The sequence below is a fragment of the Tetranychus urticae genome, chromosome 3 (genome assembly GCF_039701765.1).
Source record: "Tetranychus urticae isolate SD_2017Ah chromosome 3, NJAU_TeUrti_SD_1.0, whole genome shotgun sequence".
In the NCBI taxonomy this organism is placed as follows: domain Eukaryota; kingdom Metazoa; phylum Arthropoda; class Arachnida; order Trombidiformes; family Tetranychidae; genus Tetranychus; species Tetranychus urticae.
Genome location: NC_142960.1, coordinates 9,897,495 through 9,922,854, shown reverse-complemented (window position 1 = coordinate 9,922,854; position 25,360 = coordinate 9,897,495). Strand labels below are relative to the sequence as shown.

Here is a 25,360-nt window from a genome sequence, read left to right as displayed (position 1 = left end):
GCGAAAGATGATCTTCGTTGGAGAAGTCAATGGCAGATAGTCTACGATTGAGTAAATCGTTGTCAATTCATTGTTAATTCATTGGTAAAGAGAAATAGTTTATGGATCCATATTAAAGTTAATTGCCTGATCAAAAATCCTTTCAGTTTCATATTCATTTCATTTTTATTGTTACTTTACATTTTCAATTTAAAATTAACTGTTGCTATAGCCAACAGGTGGCACCGAAGTTGTTGATAAAATGTTTTTTTATGAAGAGATATGAATAACTAACTGTTGACATTTGTTAATATCCTTAACTTAACGTTTTCATCAATCAATCCACTGGATTAACTTTTGTTTCATGTCCTGAATTGATCAACTGAATATGGTTAGTATTGTCTTGTCCTTTTTTCTATTTTCTTTTACTTTGTTTTGTATATTGAATCCCTTCTTTCTATTACGGACTTGTTAATCTGTTAATACTTCTTCATATTCAATTTATTCTCTATTTTTTTCTCATCTTTTATATTTTAAGGAGGCAGCTGCAGGGCTTGAGAAAGAATCAAAGATTGAAACTGCTGAAGTTAAATTTGGATCTAATGACGGTGATAGCTCGCACCATGAGGATATTGAGATTGCAATGTGGAGGAAATTCCTGGATAAAGCCTTTGAAAAGGTATTGTTTATATCATTTATGAATGATAACCCATTTTATTGATTTGATAAATGCATGCAACTCCAATGTTCATTTTTGGGAATACCTTCAAATGTTATCCTAATATTAGCCATATTTTTAGCTTCTGCTCTTATCATCATTTACATTATCTTTTTGATGCTCTATAAGCATCATTCTTCATCACCTAAGCTAACATTTTCACTGTTGCTTCTTTTTTTCTTCTAATTTTAGAGAAGAAACAATTGTTATGATTTAGAGGCTTATGCTCTGTCCAGTTATATTCTTGATCATAATTCAGATTTTCATGTTATATGGAATTTCCGAAGAGAAATACTAAATCATTGGAAGGAACATGGAACTGCCACAGAGAAAGCCTCTGCCGAGTTGAATTTCCGTGAATATTTTGCAGGGTATGAGGATTATGAACTATTCTATATACTAGACTGTGTTAAAGCATGCATCTTATCAGAAGAACTTTACTTCGACAAAGTTCTTTTAAATGAATTGTCTTTCACAACAAAGTGTCTAACCAAACATCTCAAGTCCTATGCTACATGGTTTCATCGTACTATGATCGTTAAAATGATGCAAAATCCCCCAATTGAGTCAGAACTGGATGCTTGCTCTGATTTTTTCACTTTGGATCCAAGAAACTGTAAATTATAAAATTACCATTTAGCATCCAGTAACTTTATCAAACTAAATTCTTTTCCTTTTTTCCCCGTAGTTCATTGTTGGAATTATCGGAAGTTCATTTGTGAACTTCAAAGTGCAGATGGATTTACCACTCAGTTAAATTTCATCGGAAATATGATAAAAAAACATCCCGACAATTTTTCAGCTTTCCATTATCGAAGTGTAATACTGCAAATAGCCAAGGAGAAAGGATTGATGCTCGTGGACCAACCGTTCTTAGATGATGAATTCAATAAAATTCAAGAAACTTTAACAAATCTAGCTTCCCATCAAGGTCTTTGGTTATATTTTTGGTGGCTTTGTTTTATGAATCACGATATGCTAAACCTCAAGTCTTCTGAATCTAAATTTTTTGTTTGTCGCATTATTTTGGATAATGATAACCATAATCTAATCTACCAGTTTAACCAATGTCTTCGTAAACAGCCTTTTGATGAACTCACCATAATATCCGACAAAGGTGTTTCGTCTTCCATTAAAATTAAAGATTGGCATTCTACTGGAGCTCTCACATCAGATATTTGGTTTCACAAAATCAACACAAATGAAAATATTGCTGAAATTATATTTACTTATTCTAACAAGGTTTATAAAGTTAAGATGACCAATCAGCCAAACCAATCCAAGCTAATTATTAGAAAAATCAATGAGCTTCCTAAAAATAAATTTGAACTTATCCGGGAAACAGATGCGTTAAACAAGATCAATGAGCTTAGTGATCATTCGCACAAAACAAATTCACAAATCGTAATGGAACAAAATAAATGTAAGTTTCAACTCAGAACTCTTTCTAATTTAATTTAATTCAAATTTTTTCTATCCATCTCTAGATTTTAATCTGACAATGGCTTTACTTTACGATGTTACTTATTTTGACAAATTGATTCAACTTGATCCTCTTCGGCGTAATTACTACCTTGATTCCAGTAAGTTATGAAAGGATGAAGTATAACAATTTTAATTTAATTTACTTACAATTCTGTTTCATTTTTAGAATCACATCATATTATCTGTGGAAAGTTAAAAGACCAGGAAGAAGAAACGAACCTTAATTTAGAAAATTTATCTTTAACTTGTTTACAACCCGTTTCTCGTCTTACACATTTAAGATCCTTGAATTTGAGCAATAATCAACTGACCCGAATCAATGGATCATTCAATTCACTCATATCATTGCAGTCATTGATTTTAGATAATAATCAAATCTCTTTCATCGATTCATCATTCAAGATGTATTCACTAAAAACATTATCACTGAAAAACAATCGTAAGTGTTGAATTTTGATTTAACATGTTTAATTCGTTGAACTAATTCACTCATAATATATTTCTTTGTTATTCCAGAACTTACTGAAAAATCGTCACTAAAGCCTTGCAATAACTGTCAGCAATTAGAACTTGTTATTATTATTGGAAATTTGATTACCGAGTTAGAACAAGCGGATCTGGAGCTTGACAAACGCATCACAATCCAAAGTTGAATGATTAATTATTTACTCTGCTCGAGGAAAAATTGGAAAGAATTTTGCACTTATATACTTTAATTACACAATCAAATGAATATTGAAAATGATTATCAACCGATTTTTGCACCACACCGTATGATCAATCTCTTAATCAAATAGAAACATTTCCATACATTTTTATTGAATTAATGTTTTCGTAAAATAAAATCATTTTCAAACCAAATGACTTGCTTCACTTTTACAAGATAGATTAATTCAAGATGATGTTTTATTTACCTATCTTTGCTGAAGGTTAGTGGTATTATTTGAAAATGGTAAAAAAGTTTTACTTTAATTACAAAATGTTAATTCAGATGTTGATTACTCGACTAAGCTTTTGAATACGGTTCAATAAAATATCACCTTGTTTTATACAAGACTGATATTGATAATTTTTTACATCTGGTCTGTTTGTTTCAACAATTCCGTTTACTTTATCGATTTTACAATGGAGGCGACCAGCAGCAATGAATCTGGCGAGTTCCATGTCGATGAAAGAAACAGTAACACCGAAAACATTAGCCATGTACTGCAAAGTTAAACTTCTATAAGATTCAAGAAGTTGATTGTAAGCCAGGATTCGCATTTCACGAATAAAGTAACGACAATGAGGAGCGAAAAACCGATCAATCTTCATGTAATCTTCGACCCAGGCAAGTTTACGGAAGAAGTCTCCATATCGACAATTGTAAAGCGAGAAAAGAAGCTCTTGGATATTGGGAACACTATGAAGAACTTCCAAAATTTCTGCTCCTTTGATAACTTTCTCCCGAAGATCAACCCTTTCCAAAGATATTAAACTGCAAAGGACAGTGTACGTAACAAATGTTTTGTAGTCACAGAGCTCATAACATGTAAATGTTGACACAGTATCCAAGAATAATTGGGCTGCTGTTTTGAAGTCTCTGATCGCCAGACAGTATAATCCTTGATAGACTCGGAGTCTATTTCGACGATCCCAATCACCACCTTCCTCAATAAGCGTCTTAGCCTTTTCTATGTTCTGAGAGATTAGATCATGGTCGAGATAAAACAAACCAATTCTAATCACATGGAAGAGTAGATCCAATCGATGTCCTAATGATACAGTTTTCTCATAAGTCACTTTGAATGCTTCCAAAGCATTTTCTTTATCTCCAATCAAACTAAGATATTCAAACTTTGCTAAATTAGCGTCTCTAACTTCCATTTCACCAAGATTTTTATTTGCATCTTCAATAGCTTCCTCCAATTTTTTCAATTGTGTTTGATTTTCTGCCCTCATACGCTCCAGCAGTTCTTTGTCAATCGGCTTGTTAAGCGTAGTGCTAACCTATGAAGAGATAAAAGTTTAAATATCTAGCTTATACCAACAAATAATGATTAAACCATGCACAAGAACTGTATATAATGATAATTAATTTACCTGTTCATAAAAAGGAGCCATATTGTTCTCCTTAATTGCGTCCTGCAACAATCCTAACAATTTTGCATCATCATTCCGAGACTCGGTGGTCAGAGTAAACAGATATTGAGCTAATTCAAGGTTAGGATTTTTGGCAAGACTCTCTTCAGATAGATCTTCGATAGGCATGATGGAAAACTGATTAACTTAAGTCAAATATCACGATAAACAAAGAAATTAAGGTGAAATTTTTAATCACAATAGCATTTAAAATTGTAAACCTCTAATAACTGAGAAATTGATTCAACCAAGTTCAGAGCCACCTATAGAAGCAAAAAAGAAACTCAGTATTGCAGCAAATTTCAAACCCATAAACAAATTTTATTTCGTATTTAAAGCTATTAACAACAATTAACGTCGAAATCACTATTAACTAATAAAGATAATCAATTGCAATTTTAAAAGAAAGTGAATTGAATTTTTTTTCTGTAAATTATTCTGTAACTTTTCATAAAGCATTGAAAAAGCTATGAATAATAACAATGAATATTTTACATTCCCGATTGATTGATACAAGATTAATGGTAGCGAGAAGTTTATTTGTTACAAGAAAAGGATAGGATTAATTAACAAATTGTACAAAAAAAGATACAAAAAATGAAAGTTGGTAGTGAAGCATAAATACAAAAAGATATTTGTAAAGGCGCACTAATTGCACATTAAGGTGAAATGAGAGGATAAAGATAAATCACAAGGCTAGTTTAGTCAGTTTAACAAGAAAAAGATAATCATAATTAAATAAAAAAAACGATAACATGATGATCATCAGTTTGTTGAGTCCATTATCTAGATTATAATCAGATTACAGCCAACCTTCACAAACACATTACATTATTCAATTTAAATTTTTACAAATAAAAAGAGGATAATATTGATGATAGTCACGATTCCATTTAGTATAATATAATAGCTTTTGATTTTTAGGTTTCAATTTAGTTCTGATTTACACTACAATCTCTTCGACTTCGCTAATCTGCTCTTAATTGAACCAGTTATAAGACAATTGACGACTTTTTTTGTTCGAAACTAATCAGTCCTTAATTCAATCCTTAATTTTGTGGCAGTGTGTTGGGTAAGGTTTTACTTTTACGGAGAAAGGCGTAAACATTAAAACATATGATTTTTTGGTTAGGTAAGTTTGATCAAGGGGCTGTTGGTTGGTCGGTCAGGTTAGGTTAGGTTCGGTTAGGTTAGGTTTGGTAAGGTTAGGGTGGGCTTAGGTCGGCCTGGGGCCTTAATTAGCTTCATTTAATTCAATTGTTCATAAAGAGCGCTCTTAAAAAACGTCTACCATTGGATGATTTTTAATGTTTACGCCTTTCTCCGTAAAAGTAAAACCTTACCGTGTGTTGAGTGTTCATTCCTTCAACTCTGGTTAGCCATTTTCTTCCGTCGAAAGCTCGATTGTTGTTGTTGATTCATTAAATTGTTTAATAGTGATTAAAGGTAATAAACGAAATCCCATTTATGGTCGTCTTTTTGTTTGTGTTCAACAAAAAATAAAATGTAAACGAAAAAATGCTTCGATTTCAAGTCGTTTAAAGGACAACTTCCAATCAACAAACGCTGCCATAACTCTTGACTTATCTGGTTCTTTGCTTAACATTTAACCTAATCACCATCTTTAGCCTTATTTTTGGTCGTTAATTCACTTTTTGGTTAACTAATCAATTTAATTATTTTTCAATGTTTCTCCTTCTATTAGGCTCTTGCATGTAAAACTAACCACAATGGGCAAAATTAATCGAATCCATCTTCTATTTCATCTGCAATTACGACACTGGGTAACTCGTTTTTTTCACCCAATTGATACTTAACACAAAAAATTCATTAATTTTGTATTAGTGACGGTTATGACAGTTATGACGTTTAACCTTTCGTTGTCTTTGCTCGTCTCAGCCGAAACTGTCAGAAGCCATCATTCCTTGTCGAGCCGATGCTTCGATTGGCAAACTTATGAGAGAAGATGGATGGAAGAGCTTGTACCATCCTATCACAATATTGGAAAGATCAAGATCATCTAAAACAATTTGAACAACACCCATGAATGCCTTCTTTTCAATTCGTCCGTAATCACCCCAAACGGTAACCTAAAATGCCAGCGAATAAAAAATTAGGATAAAAAATTCAAGAAAATTTCAGTTGAATACAAACCTGTAAAACACATCCTCTATAGTCTTCATGAAATATTAACTTCTGTTGATAAAGTGGATCCAAAGTTCGACGAGCAATGCTAGTTTTGGCCTTTGCTATACATTTCCTTCCTTTAACCATATATACTTTAACATAGGTGGCTGGAAAAATTAGATTAAAGAATTGGTTAATTAGTCAATAAATAAACTATCATCGGAAATATTAAATTCAATTTGCACTTTAAAACTTACCGGGTGACATTTTTGATCCAGGTTTAGTTTGAAGACCTCGAGCTCGAATCACTTCAACTTCAAGATTACCTCTACTATCGCAAATACTCAGCTGAATATCACCTAAATTAGGTGAGGCTAAAGCTTGACGACCCACTAATTGACCGGGCCCAAGACCTTCCACAAAATTGGAGACTTCTCCTTCAGCAACAAAACGCATTTGAGGCACCCATCTAAAAGATGATTAAAATTAGTACATTAATAATAATTTCTGCTGATTGAAATGACATTTTGTTGTTCACTTACGTTGCTGAACTTTCACCGCTAAGACTACCTTCGCCATCAGATGAAATACTACTTCCTTGTTTAACTAAATGCCGAATATCATCAGGGGCAACTTCTTCTGATCTATGAACACTAAATGATGTCGCCTGTTTCCGACGGAATCCAAGTCTCTTCTTGGTGCCTGTGTTGTAATTAGAAAATAATAATTTGATTAAATGTTTTGAAAATTACTATGAAAATTTGCTGTAGTAATTGTTTAGATACTGACCGGTAACACTTAATTGTGATGTACTACTACTTTTTGCTTTAGATAAAGCATTCATTCCAGACTGGTATTTACCAGTTTTTGTAGTAGCGCCAGAGGCTCCTTGGCTGGTGTTTCCTTGTTTATCACTTGTTTCTGACCTTATCTTGCTTGAGCTAGCCGGTTCGGAAGACGCTCCATCTCTTAGAATGGCTGAATCTGATAAGCTGGCATCAATTTTATTATCTTGACTATCTTCTTCTTCATCCATTGAAATTCGCAAAGTCAAACCATGACCCATGGCCTCTGATTTACCAGATATACTTTCTCGATGCGTTCGATGTTCACGACTTTCTCTGTGATCTCTATCTCTATGGTCTCTATGATCTCTATGATCTCGATATTCTCGATATTCCCTTGGCTCTCTATGTTCTCTATGGTCTCGATGTTCACGGTATTCCCTGAAATTCATTTATAAAGATAAATTAATGTCAAATGATTGGTGAATAAGAAATTTAAGAGTACATACCCTTGAGTTCGACTCATTCGAGGTCGAGAGGAAATATTAGAAAAGGCACTATTTTCGCTTGCTTTAGAGCTTGACTCAGATTCATCTTCACTTGCGACATTTCCTGGTTTAACTTTAATAGATCCACGTTCTTTACGATGTCTTACTCCAGTTCCAGCCAGGTTATCATTGCCCGGTGCATCTAATTCAGTTCGCCCAGAAGTATGCTTTTGTCTGCTATCTCGTCTTTCAACTGGTGCTTTGTCTCCGGCATAAGCATCAGATGATTGATTTATTTCGGATCCTCGTCGATTGCGACCACGACTTGAAGTTGAGCTTCGATGTGGATGGGCATAGAAGAGTCTATCATATTGTGGTCTATTGACGATCTCACTGTCGGAATACATTCCGCCTGATGTTAAGGCTTCGGTAGAACGACGTTGATGAAGCGATGTTTTGTACTGTTTGGATCGACCGGCTAAACTGATCTCTGGTTGTAAAGGATATCCTGATGAGCCAATAGCTGAATCATATCCTTGAGCTTCCTGAGCAACAATATCACGATCACGACTCGCTCGGCGAAGAAATGGAACTGCAGGAAGGCGACGTTTTTTAATTTGAAATGGAGATCCAGTTGGTGTTGTTGGAATGGGCTTTGAACCGCGATAGTACCCTTCATCAATGGAAGGCGAAGCAAAACGAAGTGATGGCGGTGACAATGAGCGAGAAGGTTGACTTGAGCTTTTACGAAATTTGGGCTTCATTCGGTCGAGTAGATGAATGGAACTACTTGGAAGGGACGTGGATGCTTGGAATGGATGAGCGGCACTCAACAGTGGACCACGGTTAAAGTCACCAAGAGCCTTTGTTTGAAAGGCACGACGATATGCTTGGCCTTGATAACCAATCGATTTGTTGGCTGATCGACGAAGCTGACTGGAAGCATTTCCAGCTTCAGCACCACTTGCTACACCACCAGTCTCATCAAGAACTAAAGGTGGACTGGCTGTGCTTCCGAAAGAGCTCTGACTAGTTTCCGCCAATAGTCCATGCCAAGATTCTGATGTTAAACACAAAATCAAAATTAATCTGAAATCAAATTAACTTTTCCACTGAAACACTTACCTCTGGAAGCATTTATATCAATTTCTGAATCATAATCATATAAATCTAATTCAGAGGTATCACTATCTGAAAGCCTTGATGACGGAGAAGGTGGGGAAAACTGATCAGATGGAAGAAGGTAAAGTTTCTGTTGGATTCTCTGTTGGCAATGAAAAATTACAATTAATTAGCGATTAATTAAAGTAACAAAAAGTTTATTTAAAAATGAACAAACCAGTTGAGCAATCGTTTCTTCATGAGTTTCAAGAAGATACCATTCAGGTTCATCATCAAGGGGAGCGGTTGCAAGTTCAATTATAACTTCACCGAGAAATTCATTGCCTGCATACCGATCATGATCCCATATCATGATTTCAAGAGCTTTTGTTTTAAGGTCAGATCTTCTTAGCGGCGAATAAACAAAACTCTTGTCCCAGCGAGGTTCATTAGTACCAGGAATTGCACGCGTTCGACGTTTGCTTCGTTCTCTGTCAATAGAAATTTGAATGTTAAACAAAATGAATGTTTTAATATTTTGTTGACTTACCTTCGTTCTGGAAGTAAAGCTATTTTACAGAAAGCAGTTCTCGGTGAACCATTGCTTCGAGGAGGAAGCTCAACAGCACTAATGATTGTAATCATTAATTGTAATGACTGAATATCGTACCATAGCTTGACCTGTTGGACAAATAGTCATTTACTGTTAGCTCGCAAGTTTTAGTGATTTTTTGGTCAACTTACTTGTAAACGACCGCTTATGGTCGAAGAACGACTTATTCGTGTTCGAGGTTGAATTATTTCAGCTCCGAGACTTGTTTGTCTCAACATTAATTCTGAAATTGAATAGATAAACATTTTATTGTGAACAACTAAATCAGATCAAATCAATAGAGGAGGTTTGAAGTTTTAAAAGAGTCAATACTTACGTTGTTTGTCATAATGAGGATCAATTGGTAAATCAACATCAGTAAAACGTCTGGAGATTCGAGATCTTGGTTCAAAAGTTGATCTTGAAGGTTCACTTTGGTAAACAGTAGCTGGTAGTCCGGCTGGTCGTCGGATTGGTCGGGAAACAATTAATTCAACTTGTGGTTCTTGTTTAGATTCAGCAATAATATCATAAACTTCTTCATAGGTTTTATGGCGAAGAGATCGTCCATTCCATTCGAGTACTTCATCACCAGCTCGCAATCGACCAACAGTGTCTGCAATTGAACCTTTTTTAACCTTTTCAATGATGGCACCAACAGTTCCTGCTTCAGTTATTCTTCCCCCAATAACTTTTAGACCTAAAATAGCAGCACTGGATCCAGAGCCAGGTTCATCAGAGAGATTCTTTTTCAATATCATGTGTCCAATCAATCTTTTACCATCATGAGACGGTTTCCAAGTTATTGGATGCTAAAGAAAACAATAGTAAAAAAGATGATCAATATTGCTGTGTGTTCGAGAACTCGAATATAAGTGTTTAAGACAATTAATAAAGGAAAGTTAACAAGTTGTAAGTGATTGTATTAAAAACAGTGAAAATTGTTGCTAAAAAGACTCAATCAACACATTTGCAACATTTTTGCACAAATTGACTCAGACACTGCAAGACAAACGGTCAAAAACGGGTAAAAATGAGTTTCATGCAAATTAAAACCATTTCAGTTTGTAGGGAAATGAAAACTGAGTCCGTTTGTGCGATTCAAAAGTTTCTCCGGCTCACAATTTTCGAGAAAATCGAGTTCGAAGTTGAAACTTCAATCGCTTTTTCTACAGTTGTGCGACCAGGTTTCTTCATGAAATTCATTTTGCATATTTAAATTTTGATAGTCAACCACAAAATGCTCTTATTTCATCAAATAAAATTGTCTGTTCGAAATAAAAGCGATAAGTTCGATTTTTAATTAAACCGACCCCATTCTTCGACCGAAGAATTTAAGAAGCTGAAACTCATTATTAGTAAATCAAAACTGTGTGGTCACATCGACGAATGAATATTTTTTTCAAACTATCAATAGTTCTTTCGATTTTGGCCATTGACCTAAAAACTTTGAACTTCGATATTTCGAGAAGGACAGCACTCACAATCATCATTGTTTTATCAATCAGTAGATTTTCTTATGGACTATGATATGTACAAACTTTAATCAATTCAAGGAGTTACAAAAAGAGTTATAACATTGTATTATTTGGGTTGTCAGATTTGATATTTGATAACAAAATAAACTGGTTACTTATGATGTGGTAGAAGAACATTCATCTTCAAAGGAATTGGCTCAGATTTCTTGCGTTTTCAGTTGTATTATGTTATAGCCAATGACAAAATCTACTGATTGGTCAAATAACGATGATTGTGAGTGCTGCCGTTCTCGAAATATCGAGGCTCAAACTTTTTAGGTCAAAGGCCAAAATCGGAAGAACTATTGATAGTTTGACAAAAATATTCATTTTTCGATGTGACCACTCAGTTTTTATGTACTAATAATAAGTTTCAGCTTCTTAAATTCTTCGGTCGAAGAATGGGGTCGGTTTAATTAAAAATCGAACTTAGCGCTTTTATTTCGAACAGAAAATTTTATTTGATGAAATAAGGGCATTATTTGGTTGACTATCAAAATTTAAATATGCAAAATGAATTTCATGAAGAAACCTGGTCACACAACTGTAGAAAAAGCGATTGAAGTTTCAACTTCGAACTCGATTTCCTCATAAACTATTGATCATAGAAATTTTAAAATCGCACGAATGGATGCAGTTTTCATTTTTCTACAAACTAACAGCGTTTAAATTTGAATGAAACTCATTTTTACCCATTTTTGCCCATTTTTATTTCAGTGTTTGAGTAAATTTGTGCAAAAGTGTTGCAAATGTGTTGATTGTGTCTTTTTGGTTACAAACTTTTCAATGTAACTTTAAAGAGATGTATTTAATGAATGCTTACCGCTAGAAACTTTTTGATCTTAGCATCCAATATTTCTTCACGCTTAAGGTTTCTTTGGCACTTTGCGAGATCACCATGGAAGCCTTCAAAGTCAGTTTCTTCGGTTGGAAAATCTGGTGTTGTTCGAAAATCTTCGTCAGAAGAGCTCAAAGAAAATTGGTATTGAAGTTTTTTACATTTACTTCGGGTTCGATGGTGTTGAGTATATCGGATAAGTGGTGAAGATGCTGGAGGTTGATTTGTTTGTTGTCGGTAATGAGGATGATGTGGATGACGATGACTAGTAGGAGATGATCCAGGTCCAATTGGTGAGCTTGATTGGTCAGATGAGAGAGAATCGTTGCGTAGAGTTTCAAAAGCACTTCTATGATGACTGTGGTGGTGAACGGCAACACCTGGCGGTAAACCAAGGTTTCTTTCAATTAGGTCACTTTCACCGGATACCGGGTAAGTTAAAGAAGAGCCTCGAAGAAGAGGTTGACGATGGCGATAAGGAAGAGCAGGTCCAAGAACATTGGTAGCAGCTGAAGATGGTTGAGGTACATTAGGAAGAAGTGGAGCTGATGAGTGCAGATTATGACGCTGGTGTAGATGGTGAATGTGCGAAGTGGATGAGGAATAAAGAAGAGGTGGAAGTGAATGATGGTGAATCATTGGTAGTTGATGGTGTCGTCCCTCTCCTCCCGGCATTAGATTTGAATTTGGTGATGAGTAAGGATTCGATGTTAAAAATACTCGTGATGGCTCCGATGTTCCAGGATTATTAGGCACTGTGTTTGCTGCTATTGAAGCTGAGGCTGATGAATTGGCCAAAATTTGTTTACCCGTGAAAGGTACAGCTGGAAGTTGTTTGTGATGTCGTTGTTGGTATCCACTTCCACCAGACCCCTCACTATCTCCACTTGGCCTGACTTCACTTCCATGTAACATTCCCTCACCTGGCACAACATTACTAGCAACATTCCAAGGGTCATTGGTTAAAGGCTGACCCATTCCTGGTCGAGAGAGAGGATCACTTCCTGATGCCGATGAGGGTACCATTTGATTAGAGAGACGTCGAGTCGAACCCGATTGGTCTAAATCAGATGGTGGTGGTACCATTTTAATGGCTTCCGTTGAAGGTTGTCCAGACGAATCAGTGTGGCTAATATTCTGACTGGGATTGTGGTGTTGTAGCAACATTTGTTGTTGATGTTCATAGGAATGGTCAACAGAAGGTCTTGATCTGAATTTGGATAGATCAGGCATTAATCTACTGGTAAAAGCACTAAATGCACCAAAACCCCCAAACGATCGAGGAGGAGGTTTATTGGAGGTAGTTGGGATTTGAGGTAAAACACGTTCAGTTGTTTCAGGACCATTGCCAGATGCCCGTTGATACCATGATCGACCAAACAAGTCTCCACCAACAGCACCGAGACTACTTTCAAATCCATAACCAAATCGACTATCTGGACGGTTAGCTTTACTTCCAGGGGTATCATGAGAGTATTGGCGTCGCAAGTCACGGAACACTGAGGGTCGTATTGGTAAACCAAGCGAACCCCTTCGCTCTCTTGAGTAAGGCTGATCATGATAGTCAAAGAAGGATCTAAAATGAATCAAACATTAGTAAAATAAAAGATCAGACAAAACGTTTTAATGACAACAAAAGTGTTATTGAATCCAATGGACTCTTACCCCTCTAATAATCCCATTTCTGCCTCCAATTCCCGTAAACGAACTGCCATTTTACTATGAATCCAATCTCCAGTTTTTATTAAAATTTCTTGCCTCTTTCTGCATAATATACATACCCAGAGAGACTGAGAATAGATACAAATATTGAATTAGAAAGCAAAATAACAGTTAGACGATCAAAAAGGTTGATAAAGTTAGAGGAAGCAATCAAATCGTCTTGTCGGGTTAATTTTGAATAAACCTGAAATACTTTTATCCGTTTACTTACCTTACAAGATCTAAGATTAACTTTGCCACCACATCGGGCACAAACCCGTACACCACAATAGACACATGTGTGTCCAATACCATCAGCGAATTTTGTTTTAAGGCAAATTTGACAAGTTGCATCCAATTCAAAGCCCAGTTTGAGTTGTTCCTCATTTCGCTTACGAATTGCATTTTCAAGCATGGCGACTTCATCCTGTTGTTTTCTGGAAACATTAATTGAAGGAGGATCAACAATGAAAATAAAAGGAAATAAGTTATTCCAATGAATTATTACAATAACCCAACAAACAAATACAGTATACCTGTGCATATAAATATAATAATGAATATAAATATAAGCTTAAACAAGCAGGTAAAACAAATGAGGCCAAGTGAATCAAGAAACAATAAAAATCAAGCATGAACATAGGAAATGGATGAGTTAAAACAAAACAAAAATGCATAATTTTGGCCTTTCTATAACAAAGGGTAAGCCATGCATACATATGACTGAATCAAACTGAATCAACTTTCAATCATCATAAAGTTTGTCTTTTAAATTTCATTCCTTTTCAATCGACTATTTACCAATACAAATTTACTAATAGCTGCAATTTAATGTTCGATATTTATAAATAAGTGTTTAATTGAGATGAAAATGGATAAAAAGAGAAACTGTTTGACATCATTAATTAAAATGCCATAAACATATCAACATCTATGAAGTTTATTGCCAATACAAAGCTAATTTCCCTTCTCACTGGTAAGTCATACAAATGTTATTGTGAATAATTAATGTGATCTTATCAAAGTCCATCATATTGGCATCTCTGAAACATTTTATCACTTTGGTCATTTGGAATGGACAGAAAGAGAACGAAGACTGATGTCTATTTTTAAGCATCCTGATGTCCTAAAATAACCAGTGCTCTGACCAAAGATCATCATACGACATTATTTTACACATTTTAATATTTTGGAGGAATCCCTGAAAACTATTGGAGGCAATTCAATGGGAATATCATTGAAACACTTTTCAATCTTTTAGGTGGTGAAGATGATTGACCCTGTTTGGCTTTGGTGAAACCTAGACTGGTCATCGTCACCTCTTGAGGATGTTGAAACTCTTGAATTTAATTGTTTAATTTGTTTTTGTTTTTGTTTAAATTTGATGTATTGCTAGTCGGGGTGGACTTGGAGGCACTCAGCCATCTTGACTCAGACTCAGTGTTATGGGATGGAAATAAATATACATTATCAATGAAATGAATACAAACCAATTGATGGTTGTTGAGACTTACAATCAAGGTGGTGAAATAGATTCCTTTTGATCTCATTGTTCAACCATGTCAAAATGAATAAGAAGAGAGGTGAATGATCAATGTTTTGAATTATCATCTAATAATAGATTTATCTATTTAAAAGTGTGATCACGTAACCTCATAGATGAATATGGTAACTTAATGAACAACGTTAACTACACCAGCTTTTTTTAACATACATTTACCTGGTTTAGTCCAATTGCTAACTAATTTTCAATCACTGTTTTGTAATTATAGATAGTAATAAATCAACAATAATTTCCTATTCCAGCCAAATTTTGCACTCTATTTACGGCCATGTATTTACATACAAAATTGGGCTTTATTAATAATGTAAATCTGGCAAGATGACCTTTCATCATTGTTGTTGATAAAATGAACTCAGGTTAAGAGTAGATTAACCTTAGAGGAGACTTTCATTAGGCTAAATCACGACAAGTTTAAGGTGATCTAAAATTGAAATTAAAATTGGACAATTGCTAAAATAACTGAATGAATAACAATTATAAAATCAACCAACAACAAGAACAATGTAAACATAGATCTTCATATTCAAGTCTAGCTAGAAACCAGCCATTAAACACACATTGAGATACATCTATCATTCATTGTAATTAGACATTTTATATTTAATTAATCAGAGATGATTAAGATTAAATATGAATGCAAGGTTTGATATTAACAGGCAGGGAAAGCATTTACATTGAGTGTATGGCTCTTGATCGACAGTGCAAGGTAAGGTTAAAAGGTAAAGAAAAATGGGAAAATATTTGGATTGATTTATACATTAAAAAGATTTGGGAATTATCCAAAGGATAATAGTCAGGTAAATGATTTGGTTTGAAGGAAAAAATGGGTTAAAATTAATGATAAAAGGAAAATATTGTGATGTGATGAAAAAGTGGAACAATGATATTTTAAAAGGAGTAACAATGGATGTATTTATAAAAATAGGAGATTCTGAATGTTGGAGTTAAATATAAGGACTTACTTGAGGATTTCAGCTTCTTTAGCTTCTTCCTCTCGCTGTCTTATAATTACGGACTCAATTATTTTCCTTTCTTCTTCAGTAAGGTGACTTAAATCAGGAAAGGATGAGTCCATATCAATCCTCCCTGGCTGGAATGGAAAACACTAATTATTATGAAGATTTCAGTGATGATTGGTGAAATATGAAGAGTGATAGAGATGTTGGTGATGGTGATGGTGATGATAATAAATAACAATAATGATAATAATACATTAATATTGATGATGGTGTATACATTGAACTAGATTATTATAATGGTAACAATAAAAAAGGTTAAGGAAAGGTTTACATGAGATGGACTTGCTTTTAATTGTGATTAAAATGAACATTGCAATGTTACAAGAAAAACAAAAATTATTTTAAGAGTAAAAGTGTAATAGGAAAGAGAGGGAGAAAGATATTATATTCATTCCCAGTTCTGAATAAGCAGGGAAACAAGAGCATGCTCATGGAAACAGCTTTACTCCCATGCAACTTCGAAAAATAAATGTTAATCTCATTTCAGCATTTTCTTCCTATTTTTCTTTCTCTTTCTTTCCCTCTTTCTCTCCTTCTTCTTCCTTTATTTTCTGGTTCATCATGTCAAATCATCTAATTTGCTTAGATTGATGCAATTGAAGAAACATTTACGTTATTATACAGATAAATGCAATGGCGAAATTGCAATTTAATGTCAACAGTTATCATCAAAATTACATTGTATCTTGAAATTGAAAAATATGAGCAAAAGCAAATTACAAAAAAAAACATGTTTCTTAGGCAAGTTGATTATAAAATTGAATTAATTATTGTATACAATATGAAAATAGATAAAAAATTGTTTCGAATTTTGTGGATTGGAATTGCATAGACATTTTGATGATGACTAAAAATGATCAAGGAGAACTGTGAGATAATTTTTGTCCATGTTACTGGCTGATATCCATTCATTGGTTCCAAAATTGATGTTTTGCCATTCAGTTGGTTTACCTGAAAAAATAGATGAAATTTTTGAATAAATATGAATGAAATTAAAAAGAGCAATTTTTTATTTATTATAGCCAAATTTTGTTGTTAATTACCGTTTGGAGTGTCACTTAATTTCAGTGAAAATGTAGCTGTTTCGGGATTTAATGATGTACAATGAGGTAACCTCAATTCAACTGGCACGTTAAATTTGATTCCATGAGGTCCACACATGACTATGGGACTTAATAGAGTTTCATCTGAAAATAGGAAAAAACAGAGGAAAGGGGTTAATGAAACAAAGAAATTTAACATGATTCGACAAAAGATGATTGATCTGTTATAAATTACCTTTATCTTTATCGAGAGGTGGAAGCATATTTGTATCATGGCAAACTTTGAAATATAACTCTTGTTGAACATTCATAGGGATTGCTCCTTCAGGAATGATTAAGGTAACTCCGGTTTCATCACAGTGTAGGGTTCCTCCTTTATGGTCAAATATTCCTTTGGCAATGGCTAATACATGTTGATTACTGTCAACGGACAAAGATGGGCTTGCTCTGGAGAAGTCAAGAATAAAATAAAAGCTGGTTAGAGAAAATGACTAAAAATTGATTCCAATTAGATAGGAATTATTAATGCACAGATGATCAGCATGGATACATAGGACGGGAAAGGATATGAGTGTAGTGATAAAAACAACCCGCCACCAAAAAGATCTTGTAATACAAGCACCAAAACTTTAATCCAAATTTATTGTTAATAGGAATTGAATTAGAAATTGATTGAGAGTTAAAAATGAGTTAAGAATGAGATTTTAAAGGTTAAAAACGAGGAAAGATTGCATGTCAACTTACGTATAGGATTAAAATTTGGCATTTTTCAGTAACAATAACATTGAATATTTATTCAAATTATCCATCGTAGTTGATTAATGAAATAACAATAAGAATAACAAATTTAAATATAATAAAAAATTATAACGGACCAACAATATAGCAACATAACTTATGTTACATAAGATCGAGATTTGAGATCGTTATTTGGTTATTCCCACAGATTTTTTAGTGAGTTTAGCCAATATTCAAGTTCGTAACATGAGAGTTTCAAGTTTTAAATAATTCCCGAGTAAAATTTGATTTCACGAATTAATTGGAGTATAAACTTCAAAGAACCATAATAATTCTGGATTATTGTTTGAAAATTTCTTAATAACTGACGTTGAAATGACTATATCACAACTGATGATAAAAATTGATATTTTTGGGAATAATTTTGGAGGTTAACAAAACATTTTTGCTGATTAACCGAAGAGTTATTTAATAATTTCATTTACATTTTAAGTATTCAAATATGCTGATTATGCAATCAAAATCATCAAGTTATAATTAAAATTGAAAGGATGGCAAAAGAATGGATTAAAATTTAAAAAAGTAAAAAACATTCTAACAAATTACCAGTTGGTGGCAAATTGTTAATATTAAAAAATTAAGGTGAAAAGATTGGATTGTTGTACAAGCGACAAATAAAGAGTTAAAAAGTAGCTGAGCAAGTGGCTAAGCAAATAGTTTAAAAAAAGGACTTTATACAGTGCTCGATGCTAACATTAAAAAATTCAATCTGGACGATAAGACACCAAGATTAAAAAAACGATTTCTTGGTGAATAGTAAAGTGATAAATATTGTATTATTGATACCCTTAATACAATAATATTACAATATGTTGCGTTTGTATTACTAATACTAACATTTCATGTATTATTAATTGTTAGCAAATGATTATAAAATCAGATTAATTAAAAATGGCTTACGTCAATCCAACTAAAACTAGATTAAGTGAGCATTTAAGCAAAAATGTAAGCTGAGCACTGCATAATCAATTGACAAGTCGTCCAACTATTGTTGTCTTAAGTTAATGCACAACATAGAGTATTGCTTACTTTACTTCATGGTCAGGTATTAAAGGTGGAGGAGAAGGTAAACTATGGAGAGGATAACCAGTTCGATTTAAAGAGTCTCCAGGTTTTCGGTACAATTCGAAGGCACTTCCTCGATTTTCACGATTAGAGGAAAGGTCAATAAGGCTTGAGGGAGTTTGAACTTGTTGAGGGGTTGAAGGTAGTCCAGAATTTACATTATTAATTTGCCCGTTTCCAGAACAGGCAATCGAGTCACGATTTCTTGGAGGAAAGGGAATATTTAAATAGGCATTGTTTCCATTAAACATTGACGATGAACGGGAAGATTTATTTGCAGAATAAGGTGATCTAAGGTCATAATTGTTTTTTCCAGCCATATAGCCACTATCAGTATTTGAACATGGAGCCCTGTGAATTGAATCAGAAAAAATAATACATTAGATTGAAATCAAACTTAAATTGAGAAGAGGATCATTGAATGCTGACTCTTTCACTACTTCATCTCACATACAATGTAAAGAGAGCATTGGATTTAGTTCAACTAACTTGTAACCTCGTAAGTAACCTGGTAAGTCAGGTTTGCATTAAGTCTATTAATTTCAAGTCGATAGCCTGATTCCTGATTAACAGCTAATCTGAATAAAAAGCTGAATGCTAAATAGTCTACATTGTTAATATAAGATAAAAGTATCGAATATAATCTATAGTCTAACTAATGACACTTTCGTCCCAACAAACCTTCTTGTAGGTGAACTTAAAGATGAATGATTTACATAAGAAGCAGTTGGCACTTCGGGAGCTCGCGTGTTTGGAGGTTGGTCCTGTGTGGGTGGAAAGTAAGCGGGAGGTCCACCAGACATATCTATCGCCGATGAGTTTGATCTTTTCAATAATTGAAATGAATTGTTGTTAATTTGATCTTTATCCGATTCAGGTCTCCAACCTGATCTAGTCTGCTGGTAATGCATTGGTTTTGGAGGAGGAACAGGTCTTCCATCATTCATCCGTCTATCAGAGTTAGGTGAAAAGTTAATTAGATTTTTGTGAAAATTTAGAAATGCAAAATCATTTTGATTGTAACTTACAGTGTTTGATAATTGGATGGTTTAGGAGGAGGAGATGGAGGCGTTTGTCTATAATTATCTCCTTGATATGTGTTACCAATTAAATTTGGTATGACTTTCATGGAATCAGGATCCATTGATTTGGGTGAACCGTTAACTTGTTGTTTAGGATTACGAGCATACATGTAAGTATCATGGTTTTGTCTTGGATTAGTGTTTAAAGTTGAATTGGCTGAAGCGATAGAACCATATCTTCTATCATCGAAAGTACTGGTAGGACTAATATATTTGTAAGAATCACTGCTGTACGATGAGTTATCAATCAAACTACTTCGACCATTGACCAAGGCTGAATGCCTGTCCAAGGAGCTATTTTTGGTTCCACCATTAGTTGGAGGAAACGTTTCGGCAATTGTGGTATTGATATAATCTGGAGGATTATTAGCATCACGATCAGAGATTCCAAACAATGCTTCATGAGCATTTCGGAAACGATTAGGTTTATTGGCACGGTCAATTCGTGGAGGGGGCTCGTGACCATTTGTGGCAGGATGGCCAGACGTTCGCATATAAATTGGTTGAATATCAGCCATAATGGTGTTACCGTTGGAAACTGGGACGCTACTGTTTGGATACCTTTCATTGGGATATAATGCGTTGTAAGGATCTTTCATGCTGGCAAAATACTCATCCCTTTCGAGGGCTTCTTTTTTCTTGCTGTACCCAGGTTGCTGCATGGATTGATTTAGATCCTAAACGAAAATTAAAAATACAATAATTTAATTAATCAGCAGTTCTTTTAGCTTGGTGGTTTCTTATAAATCAAATAAATGAATATCTTGTATAAATTGATTTACTTACTTGACGATGAGATCGTGAATTATATGGCGGGGGACCGAAAACATTGGGCTTTTCTACTGTTGCTATAGAACGGTCACTTGATGCTTTAGCTAATCTAGAAGGCCCACAAGCATCTTCTTTCCTTCCTTTTGATTCGTTGGCTAAATCAAGATCACTTTCAGGAGATGAAGCATAGCTTAACCGAGAAGTCATTGGTAACAAAAAGTCATCTGTAATAGTCTCTGGAGGCTTGGAATCACTAATCCAGATGTTGATTTGTTGTTGTTTTTCAATTGTTTCACGTAACTTTTTGTACCACATCTCAGCAGTTCCCAAGTTGATTACTGAGGTAAACAAATGACCATACATTTTTTCCAGTTTAACAGAAGATTCATACAATTTACGTGAACTTTTTTGACTTGGTTTAGCGTGTCGGGACCGCAATTCTTTCACAACTGACTTATTCTCTGCTCTCAAAAATATTACAATAGGCGAAAATTGTGCATAATTAAGACGATCTACGGCAGTAGGAGTGACATCAAGCAGAGCGTGTTTGCCCTTTTCAATTATTTCCTTTATGGCACTCAATCGAACAATTCCAAGTGATTTCTGGCTTTTGCATTGACTATCTGGATCCTCGGTATCCTCCATTTGAGGTGATGCATATTTATCAGGATAATCTTTCAACAATTTATCTCTCGCTATATCCGAAAGAGCTCCAAACATTACAACAGGCCGAATAAAGCCTGGATGTTTGAGAGAAACTTTTTCATATGCAGGGAATTTATATCCTTCAGATAAAACATCCTCCACTTTATCCAAAGATTTTGATCGGCGAGCACTTCGACGACGGAAAAATCCTACTCGAGATGAGCTACCTAAAGTGTCATCTTTTTTTCTGCTGTCATTAACCTGAGTAGCGGCAAATTCCTCTGCTCGGGTTTGGTTGGGAATGATTCCTTTCTGAACATCAGATTTACCATTTACACGAAAAGCCAGCCAAGAACCAACTACACCATTATGAAGAGTATCTATAACGTGAAAAATTTCTCCTCGCTGAAAGTCAAATTCTCCTTTTGAGGAACCATCATACTTGAAATGGGTTCTCACGTAAAAAGAATCTCCCTTTTGAGTTGCAAGAATCTCTTCATACTCTTCTTTACAATATTGAACAATCAGGTCAACTTGATCTTGCACACTAAGCAGGAAAATCACAGCTTCTTCTTTCGTTAAACCTCGCATTTCCTTGGCATTGACTTTCAACAGTTTATCGCCCGTTTGAAGACCCTTTAAAGAGGCAGGACTACCAGGTTTAATGGCACAAACAAATATTCCAACTTGATTACCACCAGTTAATCTAATACCAACAAAACCTTCTTTCTTGAAAGATATTAAACGAGGTTCACTTGAAATGTTAGTTCGTCGCATATTCAAAGTTTCATCCTCTCCATAAGCTCCTTGTTTAGATCTGAACATTAAAGGTCTGGATGGGGTCATTTCATTGAGATCTCCATTATTATCACCTCCAGGATGAAAATTGTTCATCACAGGATTAACAGATGAATTAGGATCCAATTGAGTCAAAGATAAATCAGTAATAGGGCCTCGATGTCGACCAGAGCTATTGTTCACTGGTGGCATTCGATTCATACTACCGTTTCTGTCCTCGGCAGGACTAGCTAACCTGCCGATACTCCAATCCGATCTTTGATTACTTATATCACCATTAAGTCCATTCTCTTTATAATTGTTAGGTATTGGACCATTGAAACGTCCATTATATTCAGAAGCATGATTGACATTGTTATTGTTGTTTTGTTCGCGTTTCAAAACCAAATTAAGTTTATCTTTACAAGAGTTTATCAATTTCTTTGCTTCTTTGAGAGTCAAATTTTCACAGCTTGTATTATTTATCTGAAATTGAAATAATATAAAACAGAGGTTAAATTGAATTTGAAGCATTCAAAGGTTAAAATGAAAGTTTTGAAATTGACTTACTTTCAATACCATGTCACCTTCGGCAATGTTACAATCCTTGTCAATTAAGCTACGATTTGAAATCTCCTTGATATATAATTGACATCCCAAAACTATCCCAAAATCTGCTCCAAATAATCATGAATAATTAAATGGATAAGAAAAAATAATTGATAAATTAAAGGTCAGTAGAAGTATGAAAGCCTGATTCACCGAACAAGCAATCTATTATAAAGCTATTAAAATTATCGCCTTAGAGGAACATGATAATAATAAAATGAGATCAGTTGTTCGTTGATAGTGAATGCTGTTAATTTGCATAAGTAATAGCGAAAAGAAAAAATGAAAAATTTTTGTTTACCATCTTTATTGTTATTTCTCGTTAACGTCACTTTGTGTAGATCATGGCCAGGCAGGACAGGCCGTCGTTTAATCAATAAATTGACTTTATTGCCACATTCTCGTAATACCTGAACAGCCGTGTTGTAATCACACTCTGGAGATACACCATTGACGCTGATAACTCTGTCAGACGGATTGTCAAACATTACTATTGGTAAAAAATGTTAACACAGGTTGAATAATGTTGAAACAATGAAAAAATTGGTAGCAAAAATTTGTCACAAAGCTAGCACAGTGTCATTTTAATTACATCCAAATGCAAGAGCATTGAGAAATGAGTTGAAGAAAAATTTTTTGAACATTTTTTCTGTTAAACATTTTCAAACAGAAAAAAGTAAAGAGTGAGAAAGGTAGAGAGATAGAGGGAGAGAAGGGGAAAGGGGAAGATAGAGAGAGACTGAGGCAAATAAATGCAGACACAGATGGAGTAAGGGAAGAAAAGAATGCAGAAAGAGGAAAAAGAGAGACGAAGAAGAAGCAACTATAAAAGCTAAGGCCAAGATCAACAAGTTGAGGCTTTGGCTTTGAGAATTCAAAAGTGAAGGTTTGTTGGAATGTTTTTAAGGACGAAGGATGAGAAGAAAGAAGAACATAAAGAAACCAGTCTGAGAAGAAGAAAGAAAGAGAGACCGGATGCGAAAGAGAGTTTGGGAAATCTCAGAGAAAGAAGAAGATGAGAAGATGATGAGAAGAGGGTGAGAAGAAGAGGGTGAGAGGATGAAAAAAAGATGAAAATCCGGTCTAGTTATACGGACACAAGGCGTAACTAACAAGACTTTTAAATGAGTATCCAATCAAGACGATCTTTTTAAATTTTATCAATCATTGAAATAGAGCCACTGAACATCAACATGAAATGGAAAGATTTTCAAAGCAAATTCTGGAGCTGGTGCAGTTTGTGTGTCCTCCTAATTCAAGTATTTAATGTTGGTAAGAAAATACGTTAACAAAAATTAATAGAAATATCAGAATTAATAATTAATCAATTAAAATGATATGATCTTTTTTGTGATTGAATCAAACTGTGTTGAATTAACGCTCCTCCTGAGTCCGTATAAATAAACTGTTGCCACTTTGACCACTGATTTTCATCAATGACAAAATTCATTTCGGAATATTTGATTTACAGATGAAAATCATCAACTTGTCAGATTTTGATCAAAGCCAATTATGATTCAATCCAATCCATTAATAATCAAATGCTAGCCCGTACTATATAACTAATCATTTATGGGTGTTTATTTGTATAACTTAATTAAAATAAAACATGTTTAAATGTATTTTGATTTGCTGTACTCATAAATCGTTTCAATTGAAACATGATAGTTGAACATTGTCTTTCAATTGTTTCCCGTAACTTTTTTATATAAAATCTCAGCTGAAGTAAACCAATACATAGACCTGTCATTTAGACTTGCTTTAAATAGCTATTTACACTAATTTCACATTTTCATCTCGAAGTTTAGCAAAAGCTATTCATTGTTCAACATAATTTGTAAGCTGAAAATCATTACGATTGACATAATTTTGTATTTCGTTTGAAGATCCATTGATTTTGAACTATTACCGTACTCATTGAATCAACACAAAACTTCTAGGCTGGGATTTGGTAACTCTAGTACAGTAACAATAAAAAACTAAAAGAAAGGGAAAAAGATAGATGACGAAGTTTCTATCATAGATTGCAGTTTAAAAACGCATCAACTGACTCTAATAAAAGTAACCAAATCCCAGGACTGTCTAGCCAGACTAGTTTGACAATACATTTGATGCCGAAAGAAACTGACTTTGTCTACACTTACCGACTCAATTTCGTTCATAATGAATATATAATAGATAGAACAAAAAACTGATAAAAGATCCGATGCTAAAAAAAGAGGGAAAGAATAAAGGAAAAAGGAAAACAATCTTCGGCATTGGATAACCTGATTAATGAACTTTTTTGAGTCAAAACTTTTCACACTACAGTAGTGTCATCCAGTAACAAACGTTGAAAATAGAACGTTGAATATGCCGAGAATCTGCGGGAAATTTAAAAAGTAAAACTACAAAAATGAACAAGAAATTAAAAAATGATAAAAAAGAACGATTCAATTGGTAGCCGAAAGAGGCTTCGGCCAAAACAAGTTGGGTAGGGTGTAAGAATGTGAAATTTTATGTATCACTTGTAAGTTTCATGAGTCGCCATAAAGA

The 25,360-nt window shown here is 34.2% G+C and overlaps 4 protein-coding genes across 4 annotated transcripts; 1 reads left to right on the top strand and 3 right to left on the bottom strand.

Annotated features, from left to right (window-relative positions):
* The first annotated feature begins 277 nt into the window (after window positions 1–277).
* LOC107369590 (geranylgeranyl transferase type-2 subunit alpha) lies at window positions 278–3,043 on the top strand. Its single transcript, XM_015937557.3, has 7 exons — window positions 278–370; window positions 518–658; window positions 890–1,313; window positions 1,386–2,120; window positions 2,185–2,280; window positions 2,349–2,621; window positions 2,699–3,043. Exons 1-7 carry the CDS (start codon window positions 368–370, stop codon window positions 2,833–2,835), a joined length of 1,809 nt encoding a protein of 602 aa, XP_015793043.2. The 5' UTR covers window positions 278–367; the 3' UTR covers window positions 2,836–3,043.
* Rpn7 (regulatory particle non-ATPase 7) lies at window positions 2,981–4,532 on the bottom strand. Its single transcript, XM_015937561.3, has 2 exons — window positions 4,265–4,532; window positions 2,981–4,171 (listed from the first exon to the last, which is right to left on the bottom strand). The coding sequence occupies exons 1-2, from the start codon at window positions 4,430–4,432 to the stop codon at window positions 3,170–3,172; spliced, it is 1,170 nt and encodes a 389-aa protein (XP_015793047.1). The 5' UTR covers window positions 4,433–4,532; the 3' UTR covers window positions 2,981–3,169.
* A 293-nt stretch (window positions 4,533–4,825) lies between these two features.
* On the bottom strand, window positions 4,826–16,528 carry Rim (Rab3 interacting molecule). The gene is made up of 15 exons (XM_015937549.3): window positions 15,979–16,528; window positions 13,685–13,889; window positions 13,417–13,541; window positions 11,737–13,327; window positions 9,734–10,208; window positions 9,549–9,640; window positions 9,355–9,485; window positions 9,043–9,295; window positions 8,829–8,967; window positions 7,725–8,763; window positions 7,220–7,656; window positions 6,973–7,132; window positions 6,688–6,899; window positions 6,458–6,597; window positions 4,826–6,393 (listed from the first exon to the last, which is right to left on the bottom strand). Exons 1-15 carry the CDS (start codon window positions 16,089–16,091, stop codon window positions 6,199–6,201), a joined length of 5,307 nt encoding a protein of 1,768 aa, XP_015793035.2. The 5' UTR covers window positions 16,092–16,528; the 3' UTR covers window positions 4,826–6,198.
* A 126-nt stretch (window positions 16,529–16,654) lies between these two features.
* On the bottom strand, window positions 16,655–24,005 carry LOC107369585 (tight junction protein 1). Its single transcript, XM_015937550.3, has 9 exons — window positions 23,127–24,005; window positions 22,787–22,890; window positions 20,810–22,702; window positions 19,970–20,700; window positions 19,623–19,892; window positions 18,906–19,292; window positions 17,314–17,525; window positions 17,079–17,222; window positions 16,655–16,986 (listed from the first exon to the last, which is right to left on the bottom strand). Exons 1-9 carry the CDS (start codon window positions 23,311–23,313, stop codon window positions 16,883–16,885), a joined length of 4,032 nt encoding a protein of 1,343 aa, XP_015793036.2. The 5' UTR covers window positions 23,314–24,005; the 3' UTR covers window positions 16,655–16,882.
* Between the last annotated feature and the right edge of the window lie 1,355 nt (window positions 24,006–25,360).